At 37.0% G+C, this 22675-nt stretch overlaps 1 protein-coding gene across 12 annotated transcripts in view; it reads right to left on the reverse strand.

Moving 5' to 3' along the window:
- Positions 1-22675, reverse strand: part of MYCBP2 (MYC binding protein 2) — a 172254-nt gene that overhangs the window by 137100 nt on the left and 12479 nt on the right. For all 12 annotated transcript variants that reach the window (XM_088159784.1, XM_088159789.1, XM_088159793.1 and 9 more), the window contains exons 2-3: positions 11472-11547; positions 3634-3849 (exon numbers count right to left, since the gene is read on the reverse strand). In XM_088159784.1, coding sequence (XP_088015910.1) covers positions 3634-3849; positions 11472-11547 — 292 coding nt within the window. The remainder of the gene's footprint in view (positions 1-3633; positions 3850-11471; positions 11548-22675) is intronic.

A 22675-nucleotide genomic window follows, 5' to 3' on the forward strand; every position in this document is an offset into this window, starting at 1 on the left:
AGACTAAAATGTGAAAATAAATAACATCCTTAATGCAACTGCCACTCATGCTTACAACATATATATTCTGGCAGTCAACTCTAAGTTCTATTGGATTCCTTGTAATTGTCTTTGCTAACTTTTGATTCCCATCCTTCAGAAATTATTTTACCATCTATTTTATTCCTGGAGGAAGGATAAAAACATAACCAAGTCAAGTCTTCAAAGCACAACAGTAATTTTGCTGCTAATTACATCTTACATTTCACATCTGCAATGGAGTGGGGGGAAAATACGTGCACAGAATCTACAGGGGAAAAAACCACCTGTCAACATAATAACGGCATGATGGTTTTTTCCAGGATCTAAAACTCCCCATCATCCTAAAGGCTAAAAAATACATTGTAGTACATTTTTAGAAATGCCCTTCTTGTTCAGTTATAGTGTCTTTGCGAGAAACTAAGTTTATTTTATTCTTCACAATCTTCAGTCAGAAGACCTCATCTAGGAGCTGACAGAGGCAGCTAGAGAAAGTAGAGAACATAACACAGTGGAAAAAGTTTGGTCAACTTCCACTACAGTGGGAATTGGTAAGAGAAAGTTCTGCTGAGACACTGTCAATTCTGCACAGGTTTTGGGTTGGTTTTTAAATATCTGAGATCAAGAGACTAGCTAGGCTTCATATAATATATTTATTCACCATAATAATTTATGTATGTATATCATATGTGTGTGTATGTCTCTACCTCTCTCCTCCAGACTGTGCACTGAAGGACAGAATAAGCAAACAGTTATTTTCAAGACATCTTAAGCTTGTTCTCACTGCTCTCTGAAGGGTTTTTGAGCCAAAACAAGCACGGCTCTGCCTCAGCTTCTGTGTCACAGCCTGACTACTCTTACTGATGCTCTCTGTGCAGCCATTCTCCCATTCTCTTTACAACACCTTTGAGACTTCAGATCAAAAGTCTAAGACTGCTTAACAAAAGGTACTCAAAATTCTAGCCTGGACACAGACATTGTGACGCCTAACTAATTAGCAAAACTCATCCTATTTAATCTTGAAGTCTTATCTGAGTTGTTATTTTATTTCTTTTATCTTTCCACTCATAGCATTGTGAACATTATATGAAATGCTCACATTTCTATAATTAAAATTACACACTACTCTGAATTAATTTATAATACATACATATACAAAAAAAAAAAAAAAAAGAACTTTTACAAAGGTAACATTCTCCCAAAGAATTTCAAAAGACTTAAAGTCAGTCTCTAAAGAAAGTAATTCTTTGTCTTTTCTTTTTCATTACAACTTAAAAATTTTAATTTTTGCTTAAGCTTATTAGCAAATGTATGACAGTGCAGGAACAAAGAATATTTAAGTCAGTTAATTCCACCTTAATCACTTTAATCCAGTATTTGCTCCTTTTTGTACAGGGCTTTTGTGGATCATTTGTAACTCAGTGTTAAGTTTAATACTGAGGAGGGGTGAGGGTGCAGGGTGTGGGAAACACGTCTTCTTTACTCTGCAGATTACAAATCTTATCAACAGAACTGAATCTATTCCATTTTAAGTACAGAGAATTCCTCATTACAACTTCTGATTCCAACATTCTACTCAAAGGCTCTAACAAACCTGACTTCCTCAAGTTTAAGATCTGAAAGAAAAATATTTCAATAGAAAACTTGAAGTCACCCTAAACTACAAAAACATAGAATGTTTTCAACTTAGTCTCAATTAAACAAAAAACCATCACCACACTCTGGAGAATCTGTGAAAGCACAAACCATTGCCACCCTTTTTTACATCTTTCACCTCACTCAAAATACATCAGTATTCTTTTTAATAAACTAACAATTACTATCAGAAATTTGTATTGTAAATATTGTAAAGTTTAGAAACTTTATAATGACTTTCTTCTTTACAGTTAAGAAATTTAGCCCTACACAATATTGTTCATTATCATGAGACAGACACCTGTATCCAGGATACCAAGACATTTACATGGTCAGTTCCTAGAAGTTTTACTACATGTGAGACAGTTCCAAGCAGATGCTTGCACGAATGCAAGTCTAATTGTTACCTCCAAGGGACCTAAACAACTCTGTATTACCTAGATAGTTATGAAAAATACTGAGGTTGTATCAGGCATCTAAACACATTTTTGAACCAAAAAGTCTCAAATTTGGTATTCTGTAGATTCTTTACTAAAAGTAAAGTTTGAAAACAAAGTGAATTTTGCCAATTTTATATTTGCTGTACTGAATGTAACAAAATTGCAAAAATTTTCTATCTTGAGAGAGTTTGTTATCTACAGTTTCCCTGTAATTTTTTCTAAGCCACCATCTTTTTAAAGCTGTGCTACTTTTCCAAGTCTCTTTGTAATAAACTGTCCGACACAATACCAATATTTTGGTTTCCACGTGCAAGTCTTCTGTCCATACCACTGATAAATCTCATCCTTCTTAGAACCTCTTTGAATATCAGCATTTCTTATAAACGTCACTCCATTCACTATAAATGCTAATAGCTACATTGCCTTTTACTTAAAAATAAGAATCTACAAGCACTTGCTGATTCATTTGATACAATCTACGAGGACTCAGATGCAGTTCATAAACAATGCTGACTTTATTTCTAGTGACCTCGTATTTTGCAATCATCAATCATGAAATTGCCGTTGGCTGACTTGGTTATGCTTCTCCACAATTCACCACCTCTATTTTCTGGAGTACCAACGATGCCCTTCAGATAACACCTAAACAAAATAATCTATAAAATCCCAATTTTCTAAGCCTAATTCAAACATTCTACATAACCACAGCCGCAACCACCTTTTTAATTCAGCATTTGTATTGGTTTCAAAGCAAATATAAACAAGGGAATTTAATCAGAACATGCTTTTTAGATTCAGAAAAACAACAAAACAAAGCACAATTCATAGTGTTGATAAAGTAGCAATTAATGAAACTAAATGCATAGTTTTGTAATACATAATAAAAAACAAGTGAATCAACAAATTGAAAAAAAAATCAGTAAGTCCTGTATTTCTGACTTTCCACCATTAATCCTACTATAAACACAGAAGCAGTCAATAGCAAAAAAACCCACTCTACCTGTTTAACTATAGCATCAAAATTTTAGCATGCATTAAAATCTGGAGCTGTCAGTACCACTAAGGGAACTAAAGCCAAAAAAGGTAAAGAACAATTGACAATTAGTGGAATTACATGCATACCCAGCAAAATATCTTAGGAACCATTCCACCAAAGTATTTCCATTATTAGAAAGACTTACTCTTTTTGGAGGGTAAAGCAAAAGAAAGCACTCTTTACCATTATGAGCTGGTAGCCCCTCAGAGATGTAAGAGCTGCCTTATTTGCATCATTTCTATGTAGATTTTGAGGCTGTAGGTGTTCAAGTACCAACACTTTTAAAGTGCAACTTGAATGTTTACTTGGCATTTAATTGACTTTAATTTGGGCACGTATACAGATCTTCCTAATTCAAACAATTCTGAACTAGACGGACTACAAATAAAACTACAGCAGTGTTTTAAGCAGCTGGCTTAATACTGCTGCTCTTTAATCCCCAAAAATAACATATCAGCCTTAGATGACATACACAGCACACTTTAAGTGGTATCAGTCACTTGCCTTTGGAAGTTTAATAGGTGGTTCTTTGGGCTCCTCTTCTTCATCACTGTCCGAATCCCCACTCTGGACACTGTTCTTTGAAGCCAAAGACACAGATGCTTCCTTTTTCTGCCACTCCAACACACAATGGCGGACATTGCAGTAAACATTAAAAGCTGAAGGATTGCTATGTAATCTGATATCTGGTATGGTTATTGTACTCTCTAGGTTTTCAGTCTGAAAAACAAGATTAGTTTTAGTTTATTAGTTTAGTAAAGTTTCAAGCTTTGCTAAATATAAATAACCTCAACAGTCTCAATAATTTTCATAGACCAAATTATTCCCAAACTTCAGACAACTTTCCTCTTGAAGTACCAGTTATATTTCAGGTAGGGAAGAAAGAAAGAAGAGGAAGAAATCTCAACAGATTCCATGTAGCTTTAGTCTCTACCTCTCATAACTTGATGAGAACTAAAAATAAAAGCAGCTCAGTCTACACAGTGGTCCAAACCTGTGACACAATGATAGGACTAGCAAAATCAAGCTTTATCTTCTCAACAAGAGTCTGGTTTGGGGGTTTTAGTTATAATTGAATTTTTAAATGCTTGTCTTGTTATTCTAGTTGTTAGTTTTAATCTGCTGGCAAACACTAAAAATTTAAGCTATTTGTTAAACATATACTAGAAATTAGAAAACCCACTTGGCTTTGCCATTAAATGAAACCTGATGACAAGTTCATAAACTCCTGTCAGGACGCTGCAGCTAATAGTTTTGAGAATAATAATCTAACTGACTAATTCTTAAAAACAGAAATCAAGGCCTATGACTTAACAAGACACCATTCCGTTTTCAGAAGGCCTGAGCCACAAAGTATGAGCTGGGAAATTGGTCTGAGAAACTATCACTACCCTCGCCCACCTTGTTACCTCTTACTAGTGTATCACTGTCAACCTTGGCCAAGACACAAAGTAGCCTTCATGAGACTGTCACTGGACTTTGAAAAATAGTAAGAAAAAACATTTTTACAAGTCTGCTTTGTACTCTCCCAGTCTTCAATAGTAAGATGGGTGAAGAGTAATGACTGACTTGAAAAAACCAGAACTACACAAGAATTAATTCCCAGGCAGGGTTACTCTTTCCATTTGGTTGTGTACTAGCAAAGACCAGGCTGGTTTGAGCCTAGGCTTTGAAAACTGGATTTCACGCATATGGGAAGAAAAATTCTCTGTAAAAACTTGCTGCAGACACAGACCACAAAGACCATGAAAGGAGAGAAGGCCCAGGTTAAGAGTGCAAGACAAATTTGTCTGACCATGCAAGGCAAAATGTGGGCGATTATTAGGCCAGACAGATTCAGGGTCGTGACTAACTTCACAAGGTCATTTTAGATTCTTTTTTGTATTCTTGAGAGATAGAGGGAGGAGGGGCATAGTGAGAGTAGAGGCTTTTTGTCTTTTTTTAAATTTGTTTTATTTATAGGGTATTAATATTGTGCATTGCCACATTCATCTAGTACAAAATTATGCAGTGAATTATACTACAGTGATTTGAAACAGATGACTGAGAGCAGTGGTAAGAAAGAGAACATGGAACTATCAGACAAGATGTAAAAGAAATTTGAAAACCAGTGAACTGGGTAATATTTTAATGAGGTGATTTATTTTTCTACAATATGGTTGCCACAAAACATTTTTATCTGCACATACATTTTTATTAATATCAGAAATAACACAGAAATAAGATTCTAAGCTAGACCTTTTAACACCATATGCTACAAAACATAACAAAAAAATTGAAAATTACTTAAAAATACTTTATTGTTTACATATTCCCTATTTTTGACTAAAATATTATTCTGACTTTACTTGTATACATTTATCTATCCTTCCTTTCTGTTATTACTAAAGTTACTGCAAGCTAGAACATTAAGAAGCAATGCTTTAGTATGCAACCTGTTTTATCAAACACAGATTGTGTGTTAATTTTTCTCATCTGCATCAGTGTCAGCAGTAAGCACAAAAATATAAATATAACGAAGGAGGAAAAAGAAAAAGCTGGAAAAGTTCCCTACATGCATCCTCAAGTTTGGCAGGTTTTTCTCGTTAGCTCAACAGAACTTCTGCCATTAGGGATTGAAAGACAGCAAAATTTAGTCCTTGTTGAATATTAATATCTTTGAAATAGTAAAGCTCCTGTTAAAAATCCCACAATATTAATCAGTGCAAGAACCCAAGGTACAACCTCATATGTTATTCCAGTATCAAAGAGTATCAAAATAAATTTGGATTGACCCCATGGATAATGAGCTCCTACATACTTTGAAGTTTATTTGACACAAGAAAACTGAATGGTTATAAGATGTAACTCTTCAGTACAGCTCCTGGTAAGGCAAATACATCGTATAAGCTTTCAGCTTTAAAGCTAGATCAGTTGAACAGCAAAAGTTAAATTCCTTAGTAAACTTACTTTAGTAAAGTTTTTTACTGACAATTACAAGAAGAGAAAGATACCTCAGAGGCTCCAGATATTTATCTGAAAGGTCACTTATCTAGTTAGTATCACATATTGTAATTTTAACTTCTCGGAAGAGTTTCCATTCCAACTCTTTCTAGTCAGCTCAGCTAAGTCTTTGATCCAAAAGAGCCTAAGTTCTGTTGCTCATATAGTCCCATTTGAAACAGATTGGCCAAACTGTTAAACCAGCACAGATAATTTTAAACATTGCAGTGCTAGATAAAATCAATGATTTCTTTACTTAATAACAAGCTAATTTTCAGAAATAAACTCCTTATTCTCAGTACTTTACAACTATTAATCAGAAAGCACATTAACTATTCTGTGTTCAGTGTTTTGCTTTTCTACAACAGTGTAAGAACAATACTTACATACACTAATCTCTTACTCAGACTTCCATACAGCACAACATCCTCCAGAAACTTCATCATAAGTGATGTGATTTGTGATGGATTTGCTCAAGTCTAAAGGGTTTAACTATAATACTTATAGTTGCTAGGTCTTCAAAACAAACTGTTCAAAAGTGGACATATATAAGCAAGTTCTACAGACATAATTTTCTTAGATTTCATTAACATAAGGCAAGAATGGAGCTGATGACAAAAAAAAAACCACACCACTAAAACTTTCTGCCCCTCTAAGGCAAATGCTCATTCAGTTGAGCAGCTTTCTTTGTTTTTTTCCTTTCTTCAATATTGGCAGAGGAAAGTACTGAAAACAGACATCAGAAGCTTTTTCCATATGAAACAAGTGTCTGTCCTTTCCAGATAACAGATTCCTAGCTTCACTGAGGTCAGATACACTGAACAAGTCAGAAAACTGGGATTTAAGTTCATCCCATCATCATCTCAAAGTCTTTTCTGCAGCTAATGATTGCCTTCTACACAGTCATAAAAACTTCCCAATCATTGAGACTCATGATACCACCTGCACAATCTTGCTGCTGACCCATAGATTTTGAGGTAGAATAGATCAGTAAGAAAATCTAACCAATACCTGTACCTACAAAACCTCACTATCAAACTAAAAGAGTCTACTTTAACTTACAATTCTCTTAATGATACTGCATTTCATGTTGGCACAAAATACATCTATGTTGCCAAGAAAAACAGTAGAATAGTAAACCAAAATGCTAATCAACTTCTAAGAACTCACTAAAGCAATTTATTAATTTTGCACAGATCTAGAATTATTCATAATTCAAACAGACTGCTCTTGAACTATAGGATAAATTATTTCAGAAAGAAACAATGTCTTACAGCTTGTTTCTGTGGTGTTAAAGACTATCGAGACTCCCATGACACTTGTGAATAAGGTGAAGATCACCAATCACTTTCTCCACCTCTGAATGTCCAATTCTTAAGAACGGCTGCTGGAATACTGCAATCCAAAGCACTCATTAAATTTGACTATAAATTCAGCTTCCAGAGTAGATAAATAGAATATGAGATGATAGTTCTATGCCAGCTTTTCTCCCAGAGCATGTGGTTTCTTGGAAAATGAAATTACTGCTTCTTTTCAAAAAGAAGAGAGCTTACAGACTGGAAAATAGAATTTTGCTGTTTGACTCAATAGTTTTCACATAAGCTGTAACACAATGGGACGTTCTGAATCTTCATCTTTGCTGTTTCACTTGGTATCACCAAAAATTAAATGTGCACCTTCTTAAATCAATGTAATTGGTGAAACATACATTGTAAAACTTAAATAGCCACCATTAGTGAACACAGTTTTAACACGTGAAGATTGTATTTCCTGTTACTTTTTATTTTCTTAACTTATGAGAGAGAGATCAAAGCACAGATGCCCACACCATGATGCCTGGCTTGCCCTTGTAAACATATAGTCCCTGCTAAAAGGAAGAATAAATTATGTAGGAGAGGGTAAACAGCACAGGTTTGGTTCAAAAGATAAGAGCAACCTACTTCTAATTGCTGTTCTCAGTCAGCCCTTTGTAATGTTCCAGTACACTCAAGGAAAGGAGTGGGAAAAACCAAAACCCTCTAGAGTCTCCTTTACACTTGTCTCACACATAAAGAAACTGTTTTCCCTAAAGATGAAATCCATACATAGCTTACTTTCTGACCTATTTTTTTTTTTATTCCTCTTGCATCAGATGACTGTAGTAATGGTTTATTCTTAAATATGATGGAAATAGACTATAATCTAGGAGAGGAAAGTTAATCTGGTGTTAAAGATAGGTCAGGTTATAATAACCATCTGATCTAATCTATGTGTAACACTGAAAAGAGAAGCTCACCAAATTCTTCCTCGGATAGTCAAAAGACCTCTTAGAAAGGGATGCCCTCTTGAGGATGAAAGACCAAATAATAGAAAAGCCACTGAAAACAATGCCAAATTATCTGAGAACCAACAGATGTTTTAAATGAGACAATATTCATCCCAATCAATCTGTTTTATATACCTATTCATTACCTTACACTGAATTTGTCTGCTACACGAACCTCCTCCTCAAAGTTATATTCCTCCCATTTGTATAGAGCTAAAAAAGTCACAGTTTAGAACTTCTGCATAAACTAAACATGCAGATGCCAATCATTTCAAGTACAAGCTGTGTTTCCAGTTTTTCAGTATTCTTCAAATAACATTATGAAAACAGAAGATGGTGAACTGTGGTTTTCTGTCTAAGTCTCTCTTTCACACAAGTGTCCTAAGCAGCACTTTGCACAGCAAGGAGAAAAATATCCAGAGTGTCTGAAAGGGAGAGGGGGGGTCAGCAGCAATATTCATAGAGTTGGGGAAAATTACATGGCTTTACAATTTTCTGATGATATTCTTTGCTAAAGGAAAAAAATGAGGAGGAAGCAGGTAGGGACTGGAATCCAAGGTGCTACACCCATGTCTAACAATCAGATACTTGTTTTCTATGTAAAAGTCACTTATGTCAGCAGTGAATTTCTAAAGTCAAAATAGACTGCATACATGGAAAACTTTTATACCTCCATTTAAAAAATAGATACTAAACCACAAAACCAAAAATTAGTGATAGTTCAAATAACCAGCTTAGAAAAAGAATAAGGCTCCAACCACTGGGCTCTGTTAAACACCAATTAGTTTTATACCTAAAATGTTCTAATATTTAAAGCTCAAATGGTGGGAATAATTTTCTTCCACTTGCTCAACAATTACTTCTCTTTAGAGTTCTCTCCTCTTCCATTACTCAATCATTTTTTGTAAGCACAGGATATAAATAACAATTTTTTGGGTTTTGGGTTCCTTCATCTCATTCTTGATTTAAGGCACTGTTTGCCTCTACTAAGTCTATTAAGAGAAAGCTTCCATCTCTGTTCAGACCCTGTTTCTTCAAAAACAAAATCAATTCACACAAACTCTACTGCTCAGGATGACGAGTAGTGAAAGACTTTACAATCTGCTCTATTTTAAGCCTTCCAAATAGAAGTTCGTATTTTCCTGACAATAGACACATCCATTTTCAGACATTTCAGTGTAAAAATAACCACTGTGCTGATTCTACCAAGGTAAGCATCGGGATGCATTGAAAAGTATATAAAAAGCCAAGAACAAGAAAACCCTCCCAATAACAAACCAAGTACAAAACAAACAAAAAACAAAACCACATCACTTTGTCAGTTTCATAACCTCAAGATATGAAGCGGGTTCCATCATTCCCTTCTCAGCTACATTTTTCAGGAAATACACAATTTTTTGCCATCGTGTAGAAACAAGCTGGAGTGCCTTTCTGTACCTGAGTTACTCTGAATGAAGACCAAAGCTCTAATGGTCAACCCTGGTTTGCCTCAAACACCATCTACAATAATGGCATCAGTAAAAGACATACAAAAGCCCACTACTTTCAAAGATATAAATCTCAATGCTTCAAGTAGAAACTGACTCAAATCCAGGAAAAATCTTGAGAACAACCTTCCATAGGGATGAGGTGAGGAGGTTATCAGTTAGTGACACATCCACAACTATTCATAAGAAATAGTATGTTTCACATTGTCTTGGCCAAGGATCCTGCCACTCCATTTATCCAATGCAACTAAATCTAAGAACTACATCCAACTGTTAAGCATGTGAACAGCCATTCTGTATTTAGCTTTCTACTTGGCAGTAAAACTACCACCCCACCACCCAAGTGGGCAAGAGTCCCTTTACAGAGTAGCAATGATCAAAGCTGAAGAGTTATCTTATTTTAAAAGCACAAGTTTCCATCACCAGACAGAACACAACAGACTAATTACATTCTGCAAAATTTCTTCGAATTTCTAACTTGGTCTTCTTTGTTGACAGTAGGTTGATAAAGTCATGGAGAGGACAGAGCTAAAACTCCTTATAGCAACTGAAGAAAGGACTGAGAAGTTCAATATTTTTACTGTACAGTGCTGAGAACAGAAATGAAGATAAGCTGTTTCTATACCATAGTCTGAAGCTGCACTACTTGAGATAAGCAGAATAATCTGGTAAGTTTCCAAAAAGTCAATACCAAATGAATAGATAGAGGGTTTACTTCACCCTCCCAAAGTCATCTGTCTTGAGATACAGTAAATACATGAGGTTTGGCAAATAGGGATAAGATGGACATATAAGGACATTCAGCTGACTAGAAAGTGTTTTCACTGGATATTTCACTGGTTCTGTCCTTCATTCCAAAAATGAGCTCTTTACTGACTACAAGCCTTCATGCCTGCAGCAAGCCTTCATGAAAATCCCTCCAAGACCCTAGCTTAAATAGAGAAATAATAGCTCTCTAATAGAGAAAGTATGTAGCACTGCAGTATTTAGAAATAGCACTGCTTCTGCATAAATTTATTCTCTCTAAAGACTAAAGATGTAAACATTATAATTAAGTTCACTGTATGGTTCCCATGCATTTAAAGTGATGGAAGGTAGGGGTTACATGGGGAGAAAACATTACTAGGAACAGTCAGGTATCATTTATTACATTTTCCATTATGGAGGAATTTTCAGAGGTAACTTTGGAGTCCTTAAAATGCTCCCTTTTCTCCTTTAGCCAATATGGCCAAAACTTTGCAGCAGTAGTCTCTAACTGTTGGCTAGATACAGATCTCAAAATTTACCTCTAAGACCAGTATGTTTAGCTACACTTAGGGTTTAGGAACTGGAGAATTAAAAACACTGTTAATATTATTTTCTGTTGAACATTAGTAACAAAAGCAGCTGAGTAAAGTTAACACTGGTATCACAGTCACGTAGAATACAGTAAACAGACAATACTGGTCTACTATTAACTCCTCTAAACAAACAAATTGTTAGTCACACTTAGGTTTTTTTGCATTTCTCTCAACTGAAGTTACTGTCATTTTTGAGTCAGAACTTTGTAAGGTTAGTTATAGGCTTACCTTGCTGCGTGTTTTTACTTTCAATTTAGTCTTCTGTTTTCTTTTCAACTTTTTCTTGCTAAAAAGTTTTTTACTTCTGAAAAAGAGAAAAAAAAGCACTGAGAACAAAATAAAAAAACTCCCTTCCATACCCCATGGTAAAAAGCACAGAGGGAAAAAATGTCAGAAGCACCCTGAAATTTTTTCCTCATAAGCAAAGGGAATAATCACAGGTAGAATTTCAGTGTACAAACCAGAATACAAAGCACTTGAAATTATGCTTTCCCAATGTTCCATGGAATTATGGGCCTTTACTCTCATCAATTTAGGCAGAATATACACTAGGAGAGAAACAAGCTTTCTACGAGCTTACTTGTCGTAATATTTAGAATAGAGACTTGACAAGGTCAAGGACAAGGACTTGGCCTAAAGGGGGGAAATTGATGCCTTAAGTTTTAAATTTTTCTATTCTGCTTGGGTGTGCTTTTCTGATGTGCTTGGGTGGTGAAAACAAAACAGTCCTATTCCAGATGGGGACTCAAGGACAATTTCTTCAAACTTCAGGCCCTAAGCATAAACAACGGGAAAAGTGGAGGGTGGGCAAGCAAGCAAGCAAGGAGGATGAAACTACATTATATGAGACTATTAATTGCACAGTTGACTCTTGCATGCAAATGGACTAAAACCTATAAAGATGTGAGATCTCGTGACCAAGCCCTCTTTTGCTTCCACCTTAGAGCCACCCAGGCAGGGGCCACAACTCTGGCACTGGTACTGTCAGGGTATGGCCTTTGGAGGCCTCTCAATAAATGTCTATTTTATTCCCCTTAACTCTGTGTAGCCTCTGCACCAGTTCCTCGAGGCATCTATTACAAGTTAGTGCCACAGCAATGCTAGAAGCTAGAATTATTGACAATTCTAAGTAAAACAACCTGTTAGTACAGAACATTGCTTTGTGAAGTCTTTATCACACTAAGATTCAAGGCTTCCAAGACAAAAAGTAAGCTTTAAAAATATATCATTAAGCAGAAGATTCAACTGATGGAAGAAACTGCGGTTTCTTTACCTTTTATTTGGACTTTTTCTACCCTCACTTTATAGACGTAGGGTCCATCCTTTTACATTACAGATCTAACTAACACACACTTCTCTAAGATCTTTTTATCCTCTCCTGCCCACACTCCATTCCTAGCACACTCTTTTTCTCCTCCCTTTACTACCCAGGGGAAAAAAAAGACATAATACAAAAAAGACACCATATGCACATACGATTGTTCTGTCACCATCACTGAGATTAGTCTGAAATGCAAGTTTTTTAACCTACGGCTTTTACAGATTATAAGTCCTCCAAAAAAAAGGAAAAAAGTCTTATGTTACCTGTGCAGCGTACCTTATATATAAGATCACCTTATATAGGACTTCAAGCAACAGCTACTAACATTCCTCTGTACCACAAACCTTACTCAAATAGCTTATAGTTCAGATTAGTTGAAAAACAAAACTATTACATCTGAAAATTACAGGCAGTGAAAAGTTACATTTTCAGTAACAGACTGAGAATCAGAAGAATCTTAATATTTCACTGAAACAACTTTGTTCTAAATAAAAATTCGGAGGTTCTAAAAGCATAGTGATTACTCTCCTGTACAGCATTCAGACTGCAAGAATATAGAAGCCTCATGGTCCAGCAGTTAAAAGCTGGAAAAACTGAAGCCTGACCAACAGCCAGCAGTGAGAATAGAAGCTCAAACAAAGAATTCGGGCAGAATGTGCCAAGAAAGTTGCCTCCTAGAAATGTCACCACATTTCCCCTCTTGGCCTATATTGAGATGAATTATGTTCCTCAAGACACTTCCTGCAGAAACAAACCAGCTCACCACTTTTCTTAAAAGGAACAAACACCATTATCCTGGAGTTAAAAGAACCGATTCAGTGAGCAGTGAACGGGAATTCCCCCACCATCCCCAGAGAGTTAAAGCTTACAAAGAGAATGGAGATGACTGCTCAAGGTTCCCCCAAGAGTAAAGTTCCAATAGGTAACAGTAAATAAACCATTTAAGAAGCACGGAAAAAAAGCTTCATATAACCTTTACTGCTCAAATTTCAACAATCAAACTCCACAGTCCAACTCACTATTTAGCTTTTCTTTAATTAGACTAGTTTTTCTTGCTTAGCATTTAATGCAGCTTATTCTGCTGTCAAACACGAAGAACAGTGCAGCCCCTTCCATTCTGTAGCCACTCAATCTTCTGCTCTGGACCTAACGACCTTTTATGAAATTTACACCCTTTCAGTTTAAAAGGCTTGATGAAAGTATCTTCTGGGCTCTCTCAGTCCCTACCACACCTAAATCATGTTGACTACAACTGAAAACAGTACTTCTTGTTTGCTGTTAGGAAGAAGAAGAAACGTCTCATATGACTCAAAGGTCAAACTTTTAACTGCATTCCAGGTATTATTTGGCAACTTCACAGCAATATGCCATAGCAGACCTATTTAACCCAGACTAGCACGAAAACACTTTCCTGCAAACCTCAAAATTGAACTTCCAATACTCTTTATCTATCTGTGCTAATAATTATGCCTTTTAAACACAGTATGATTTGCACCTACCACAGACAACTTGATAGCATTTTTCTTTTTGTTTTAAAATATACTAATTCAAGTTGCCAAGACATTTCAAATTTAATCCTTCCTGCCAAAATCCTTGAGTATTTTCCAAATTTGTTAGTCTGCAAACATTATGAACACTTTTTCATCTTGTAAATATTTCACTGGACCAGTCCCTGCAATTCTTGCAAGTATTTCTTTGTGTTTATGTGTACATCTGAAAAATCCCTAAAATAAGTCTTTCTAACCCCCCTCCCCCCAGACTGGACTAATTCCATAGTAATTTGGAGATTACTTCATTTGTCATGACACTCACACATTTTTTTTCCAATTAACAAACAGGAAAGATCAGCAATGGGTTTACTGATGGTGCTAAGATCTCCCTCCTTCATACAACAACCATTAAAATTGCTGCAAGTAGGAGCACAGTCTGACTGCTCCACTGTGGCAGTCTTTATCTTCAGCAAGTTTTGGGCTTGAATAATCTTACATGTAAACAGTTCGGGATAGAAATGCCATAGTAGGAATCCACAATTGGGTCCCATTTATTTTTTTCTAAAAATGAAACCCCAAGGAATTGGGAAGTATACTTTCTTCCATATCCAAACAAACCTTCAGAACAAGTAAGCAATTAATAAAGAATACCTTATCACACTAATTTTATAAACAGTTATGAAAAACCTGCCATTACTATGCTTAACACTAACATATTCACAATGTATCTACACATAACAAAGATACATATGATCATAGTTCTACTGTTACATACCGTAACACTAAGAGGTTTTAATACTCAGAAAAAGAAGTATAAAACGTGGGCAAACATATTACTGAAAAACAATGTTAAGCAGATTATGAGTAATTTCTGTTGGAAAGCATGTGTTAATTATAAGCCCAACTCTTCTACTGCCTGAAGATGAACAAGATCTGATATGGCTCAGCTGGATTTTTCAGCTAAATTATTAATTATATTGCTGGTTAACAGTTGTAAGCTGCTGCTAGCTGTCATTTGTAAAGATCTTGATACTCTGTGCTGACAATCAGCTTCTGCTAGCAAAAGGCCTTTAGCCTTCAACTTCTAACTCAGCTGTTGATATAATTTAGTTCACAGAAAACAAACACTCATTATCAGCAAATCTCAGGCAGGCTTTCTGCAAACTGCTTCAAGACATTATAACACTGGAGACCAAGTTTTGAACTGGACCACAAAGGAAGTGCAAGTCAAATGAGTACAGATCATAAAGACACCTTGACAAAAAATACTTGTGGCAGATGGACACAAAGAAAGAGTGAATTATGCTATTACAGCCTTTATAGAAAATCTGTTGAGAACAAAATAAATACCTAAAATGTTCAACCCTGGATTATGAAATAATTGCCTCAAATTAAAGGCAAATTAAAAAAAAGGATGGGAAAGGGGAAGGTGGGCAATAACCAATTGCTTGACAATTTAAAATGAGTAAAACAGCTGTTAAATGATTGCAACTTTTAATCGGGCTTCTAGCACCTGCAGTAGGAGGAGTAAAGGCATGCTTTAGTTTATTCGTTCTAAAGCAGAAGTAGCATTAGCTAGTACTTGGACTATTTGATGCATTATTACAGGGACATTGTTCAGTTGTCTCAACACCACTGCTCTTCTCTGTTTAAAAGAGATGAAGAAATGCAAACAGAGCATCTTCCCTCAAGGTGCAAGTCTTCAACTGCAATTCATGAGCTTAAATTTGAGAGGGAAGCTTTACATTTTGAGTGTGTGCTCCTCCCCTCAATGCTGTTACTGAATTACTCAACATGGATTAACATTATGTTAGTGTTAAATGTACATAAGTTCTAGACTGTACGTTACACCAAATGTGTCTCTAATGAATGGAAAAAATATTATTCCGTCTCTGCTGCTGACGCAGAATAGGAACAATAAAAGCCTTATTTAAGTGCTGTCTGACCTAAAACCTTTGCTTCTGGAACATGGTACCAAAGACCATTGTAGCTAGTACAGTATTAGATACAGTTGTTCGCTGTTGAATCTTTGAGTACACTTTTGAAAAATTTGTGAATTCAGTAAACCACATCCTAACACATCTTCAGTTTTTTAAAACTTCCAAGTGACTTTAACTCAGTGCATTTGTCTAAACTTGCTTGCTCTGGTTCAAGGGCTATGCATCTTTGGGAAGAAGTATACTGTTGACAGGATAGGTCTAGCAAAGTGTAGTTGTGTTCAGACAAATGACAAATATATTCTGTTACTCTGTTTCCATAAGTGCTTACTCAAAACAGTTAGCTTAAGCATTCAAGGGCTTGTGGAAATTCCCTTACGAGGCAGCAGTCACCCAGTAAACAATGAAAATGAAACAGTCAGGTTTGTGGTATCAAACAATTCTTTTGTTTCCTCCATTAAGTGAACTATTTCTGCTGATGATTAGCTTGGTTAGACAAGATGCAGAAGCATTTGCTTCTGAACTGCCCAAAGCAAAATCCCAAACTCAGATTGCCAAGGAGACCACAACAGCAAGCTATTATCACTCATGTAGTCATCATCAAGTTTGAGGGTGTTTCATTACTGCATCGTTTTACTGAACGCAGTGACAGTGCAGGTGAAGTTCAGGAACCTGAAAGAAGGAAGCAAGACAAAAGCAGGATCACAACCCTAGACTTCCTAGAAACAGACTTCATCAATCCAGAACAGCCTGCTCATCAATCTGCTTTGAAGAATCCATGGGATACAGTTAACTGGAGAGAAAGGGGTGCAGAAGAGCTCTCCCATACCAGCAGTTTGGAGGAGATGACTCATGCTCTACACACAACTTGCAATGCCATATCTGGAATATCACCAACAGCTCTGGGTGCCCCAGCACAAGACATTTGTATACTGGAGTGAGTCCTGAGAAAGGCTGCTAAGATGCTTAAAGAAATGGAGGTTCTGTCGTATGAGGAAAAACCAAGCAAGCAGAGATTGTTTAGCTGTGAAAAAAAGAAAACTTGGAGGGTGGAGGTAGAATCTTCATGTGAGTATCTCCATCTCCACCTCCACCTGATGGGAGAGACCAAAGATGATGGAAACATACTCTTCTAAGCAATATCCAGTGACAGGCCAAGAGGCAATGGAGAAAAAAAATACAGAAAGTTCTTATTAAACCTAAGAACTGCAAAAGTGGTAAAAGGCTAGAACAGGCTGCCCTGAGAGGCTGCTAATTCTCCTTCCTTGAAGACACTCAAAATACAATTGGACAAAGATCACAGCAACCTGCTCTGGTTGATTCTACTTTGAGCACTTGACAGCCTCCAGAAGCCCCTTCACCTATTCTGTGATCTTCACCATTTGCTTATAAAACAAAGTAAAATTTGACTGTACAATAAACATGCTTCTACATTGTGGAAAGAGTGTATTTTTTTCTCATTCTGAGTTTTGCATTTCTCCTGGTGTCATGCCATGTTTCTGATTATGCTTCCAAGTAGAGACATACTGAGCTTTTCATCTGTTCACCATCTGGATCAGCAGACATCAGCAAAACCAGGCATAGGAGAAACTTCTATGGAAATTAGTCAGCATAATCAAACCTACAATAGTACACAAAGCTAAGAAGAGAATAAGGGATGAAAACTATCACACTTAAAATATATGCCTGCATTAAGACGAGCCAGTCAGTTGAATTGATCTATACTTTCTTGGATATAACCAACACCCACAGGTACACTAAGAAGGGCACGACAGAGAACATGCTTACACGCAACAATCAAAAGCTCTGTACAGATGAACCAATATGGACACTGTACAGGACCTTTAACAACACTTTTTCAAAGAAAGCTTGTGCACACTCCATGTCACCTGGAAAACTAAAATATAATTTGTCAAATGGAAGGTACTCTAGAATCAGTAAAAAGAGCATCTGGAAAGAACTCCAAAGGGTCAGAATTTCCATTTCCTGGTCTATCATAGAACTGAGGGTTCTGGTCAATGACAGGCTGATTGTGAGTCAGCAGTGCCCTGGCAGCCAGGAGAGCCAACCATGTCCTCAAGGGCATCAGGCACAGCATCACCAGCCAGGCAAGGGAGGGGATTGTCCTGCTCTGCTCTGCACTGGGGCAGCCTCGCCTCAGCTGAGGTCACTGTTCAGCCTGGAGGAGACTGAGGGGAGACCTCACTGCAGTTACAACTTCCTCATGAGGGGAAGAGGAGGAGCAGGTACACATCTCTTCACTCTGGTGACCAGGACACGACTTGCAGAAATGGCATGAAGCTGAGTCAGGGGAGGTTTAGGCTGGATATCAGGAAAACATGGTTCATCTAAAAGGGTGGCTGAGCACTAGAACGTCCTCCCCAGGGAAGTGGTGACAGCACCAAGCCTGACAGTTCAAAGAATGTTTGGACAATGCTCTCAGGCACATGGTGTGACTCTGGGGGATGGTCCTGTGCAGAGCCAGGAGGTGGGCATTGATCTTTATGGGTCCCTTCCAACTCAGCATATTCTATGATTCTAGTCAAATTCCACTGCATTCTCAACATCACTTTTCTGTGGAGAGATATTAAACACTGCCAACGATTGCACTCCCACCATGTCCTCTGAAATCCTACTAAAAAACTCTTTTTGAGGTCTTTTCCAAATTGTCTTTATAGCAATTAAATGCTATTTTTCATACCTTTATTACAGAAAAATCAGTTTATTTTTCTTTTTCTCCACAACTTGATTTTTTTTCAAGTCTGAGGAGAAATGAGTCTTCTGACAAATAAGCAGTCTCAGTTAGTTCCTTCAGCCTAAATAATACTCATTGTCATCACTACCATCTAATTTCACTATTGTCTCATAGTAACCTGTCTGTTTTCAGAAAACAACAACATCAAAAAAAAGGAAGTAAGAAAAAAAAGTCCCACAATCCTGAAATGCAAAGAAAAGGTCAAGAATTACCTCAAGTTTCCTACACAAAAGAATCTCTCACAATTTGAAATAAAATTCTGAAACACTCCAGTAGCATGGCTACTTCTGAATCACAATCACTTGATACTTTTATAGAATGTAGAATCTCTCATGAGGTACCTTTTATTCATTGTTGATTTTACAATTTTGCTTACTGGTTTGATAGTGAGATTTTCTGAAGCTAAACATTTACAATCTTAAGTATATCTAATCTTCCACAGTTTTGCACCCTCTGTTAACTTTTTCACCTACAATCTCAATTCCAACGCCAAAATTGTCAGTGAGAGACTATACAGTTCAGGACCTAGGACAGATCCAAATGCAGAGCAACAGCTACTACCTGTTCTCACACACTTCTCTCTTGACAGCCATTCCACAGCATCTCTCCAAGGTGGGTTCCTGTGTAGTTTTAAATCTACTTTACAGTTGTTTTACCTAGAACAGAGGCAGCCAAATCACCAGGCTGAAGGCAACACACCTAAAAATTCTATTTGAGGAAGGATACAGTCTAAACAATAAGACAACAGGAGCAACATCTGCTTTTCTTACTTGCACCTGCTCGACTGCTCGAAAAATCATAAAATGCCTGATAGGTCCCATTAAATCACTCCAAAGTCTTCCCTTTTCCAGGCTGAACAATCCCAATTCTCTCAGCCTTTCCTCACAGGAGAGGTGCTCCATCCCTCTAAACATCTTGGTTGCCTTCCCTTGGACTCACTCCAACAGGTCCATGTCCTTCCTGTGACAGGGATTTAGCTGGATCACATCCAGCCTCTCACCCACCAGCACCCCTAAATCTTTCTTTGTGGGGGGCTGCTCCATCTGTTCATCCCCCTGCCTATGTTAATAGAGAGGGTTGCCCCAACTCAGGTGAAGCACCTTGCACGTGGCCTTGATAAACCTTATGAGATCCCCATGGGCCCACTTCTTGAGTGCATGTGTCCTGGTGCAGGCCTAAGGCTGGAGTAAGAGCTCTGATACACTCATTGATCTGCTATAATAAAATCCATCAGATCTGCATCAGACTTTCCTGCTGTATAGAAAGCCAGAAGGTACTCTTCTGATGAAATACAGCAATATGCATTTTTAAGTTTTTTTCCTTGTCTTCTGTAAGCAGGTAATCTGACACTTGATCACACAAAGAACAATACCATTATGAAGAGTAACTTACGAGCAACCATAACCTCTGCTGTACTTCCTTATTTCCCAAGTCATTTACCCCATGCTCTGAAGTGCTCCAAAACAGTTCTTAAATTTGTAATCCAGCTTCAAGGCAATTTAATATCAAACACAGAGAACTACAGCTGATAAATATCAGTTCACTTGTCAGCAAGAAACTTACTATACACTCATCTCATTGCTACAGAAGTTCAACTGTAAGAGCTTCAAAATAAAGGAAAGGGAATACTACATAAAAAAGGGTTATCAAGTCTGCTCAGAAGATCAGAAGATCTCAAAACTCTGGGACCATCTTATTTTAAAGGACATCCCGACTTGCTGCCAACAACTGAGACGCAGCTGGCATACAGCCAAAGGGGAAACAAAGAAAAGAAGAAGATCAAGAGAAGTTTGGAACATACAAGCAACAGTTCACATTAAGGAGTTGTCAAGGATAAGTAACAGAACAAAGGAAGTGGGCAGAGCTTCAATGGCCTAATCTATAAACAGAAAAGAGGTTTTATGACCAGAGAACTGAGTATCAATAAAACTACATGGAGCCTGCATATTGGTAAGGAGATTAAGAGGTACCATGAGACAAAATGCAACTGACAAACCTAAAATACATTAGAGTTGCTGCTTGCATACTCCCTATTTTGGTACCTCTACACATGTACATAAGCTTCAGTGTTCAGCAGCCTTATTTCTATGAACTGGAGAGTTGCATGTTTTTGAAAGCAACTTCTTCTTTTAAGAGCCTCTACATACAGTATCTCCCATATTTAGGTATGTACTGTATCCTTGCAAACAAAATACTCTTTGATTTCTTCTATGTTTCAATGTAACTTCTGTACTGTTATTTCAGCTTCCAAGAATTCTAGCATCTGTAACAAGAAACAGCCTTACAAAAAGCCCCATAAAGTAATCCAAAGTAAACGACTCACCTAAACAAAATGCTATACACCTTCTACAAAGCTGGCATACAGAATGTGTCGCTTTAGGGTACATGCTTTAGCATTGCATCTGTAACTGTAAAATGGCAGATGCTCAGAAAATGGCTCTAGCATTAGGTCCAGCCTATACCAAACACTTAATTCTGTCCTTGCTTTTGTATTTCTCCATCTAACTCACATCAGCACAAATCCACCAATTAGCGTCAAAGTGCAAGTCAAGAGGACCTAGCAAGTGTTCCATGACATTCAAGAGTTGTTGAAGCACCCTGCAAATGAACTTTCTTCCCATGCTTAACTTCCCATCCTTGCAGCTACCTTCCACTGATAACTAAGTAGCCAACATGTTTATCCTTCCTTCTACTGCTGGAATATCCAGCACACTTTCAATCATGGGGAGGGACAGTGTCAGTAGGTTGCATGAATAAAGAAGGAAAATAAATATCACTCAAAACCCCCAACCTGCTCTTATCTCGATAAACAAAATGTCTGCTTACAAACAATAGCTACAAGAGCTTTTTAATGCTTCATTTTTCCTATCACCTACAGTAGTATCTATCAAGTTTCCAAAAGGACTTGCCATAAAACAGTTGACAGGGAACAAAATACATACATATAAACTGAAACCTGGCACACAAATGCCTATCATACAAATACATAAACTCTTAGTGTAATGCCAAACTAAGTATTGGCAAGCTTTATGAAATAAACATGCACCAAGTATATACTATACCATACACTTAGATCACAAATTGACCCAAAATCTTACAAATCACAGCAGAAAAACAATACTGATTTCTGAAGAAATAAATACCCTAAATCTTTTTACTGTGATTTGACAACAAAATCTACAGAAAACCTGAGGAAAAAAATGCTTTTTGCAAGCACTGGTTAGTATCTCTGGATTTTAAAGTATCTCTGAAAACTACTGCTCTGTAAAATACTTAACAAAAAATACCTCCATGAAACACTTGCTTGACCTTCCCTTCCTCTTTGCACAGTTGTAGGCAGGATGGGAAAATAATAGATTGCTTCTGCCAAAATCGTAGCCAAAGTAGCTCACTTGCATGACAGTTGGCTCACAAACCATATTTTTGCCTGTTGTGATATATTGCTAGTCTGAATATGGTATTTACACCCAAAAGAAAAAAAAAGTGGAAGGCAGCAGAGAGGAAAGCTAACACTTTTGCAGCAGTATCTCCAAACTGGGGACTAATTGCAACTGGACAACACCCAGCAAGACTTCAACACACAAAACACCTTAAATTCAAAAATAGTCTAAATAATAAATGACTTACATTTGGATTTCGTTATCATGCAGTTCTTCCTCCAAGAATGCTTGGACAAATATGCTGCTCTACAACTGCAAGTGTTCCTACCTTTCCAGTTCCTTCCTCTGATATTTCCTTTACTCATATCTAGCTGTAACATGAAGATCTGATACAAGTTTCTAAAAATATGTTTACAATAAAAAGAAGGGCAAGGACAATCTCCATTCTGTAATGGACAAGGAAAATGCTGAAGTACTTAATGCCTTCTCTGTCTCAGTGCAGTTGTGTCCTCAGGATATTCAGCCCTCATCATCCAAGGGGAAATTCTT

Source organism: Sturnus vulgaris, chromosome 2 (assembly GCF_052056855.1).
Source record: "Sturnus vulgaris isolate bStuVul1 chromosome 2, bStuVul1.hap1, whole genome shotgun sequence".
Classification (NCBI taxonomy): Eukaryota; Metazoa; Chordata; class Aves; order Passeriformes; family Sturnidae; genus Sturnus; species Sturnus vulgaris.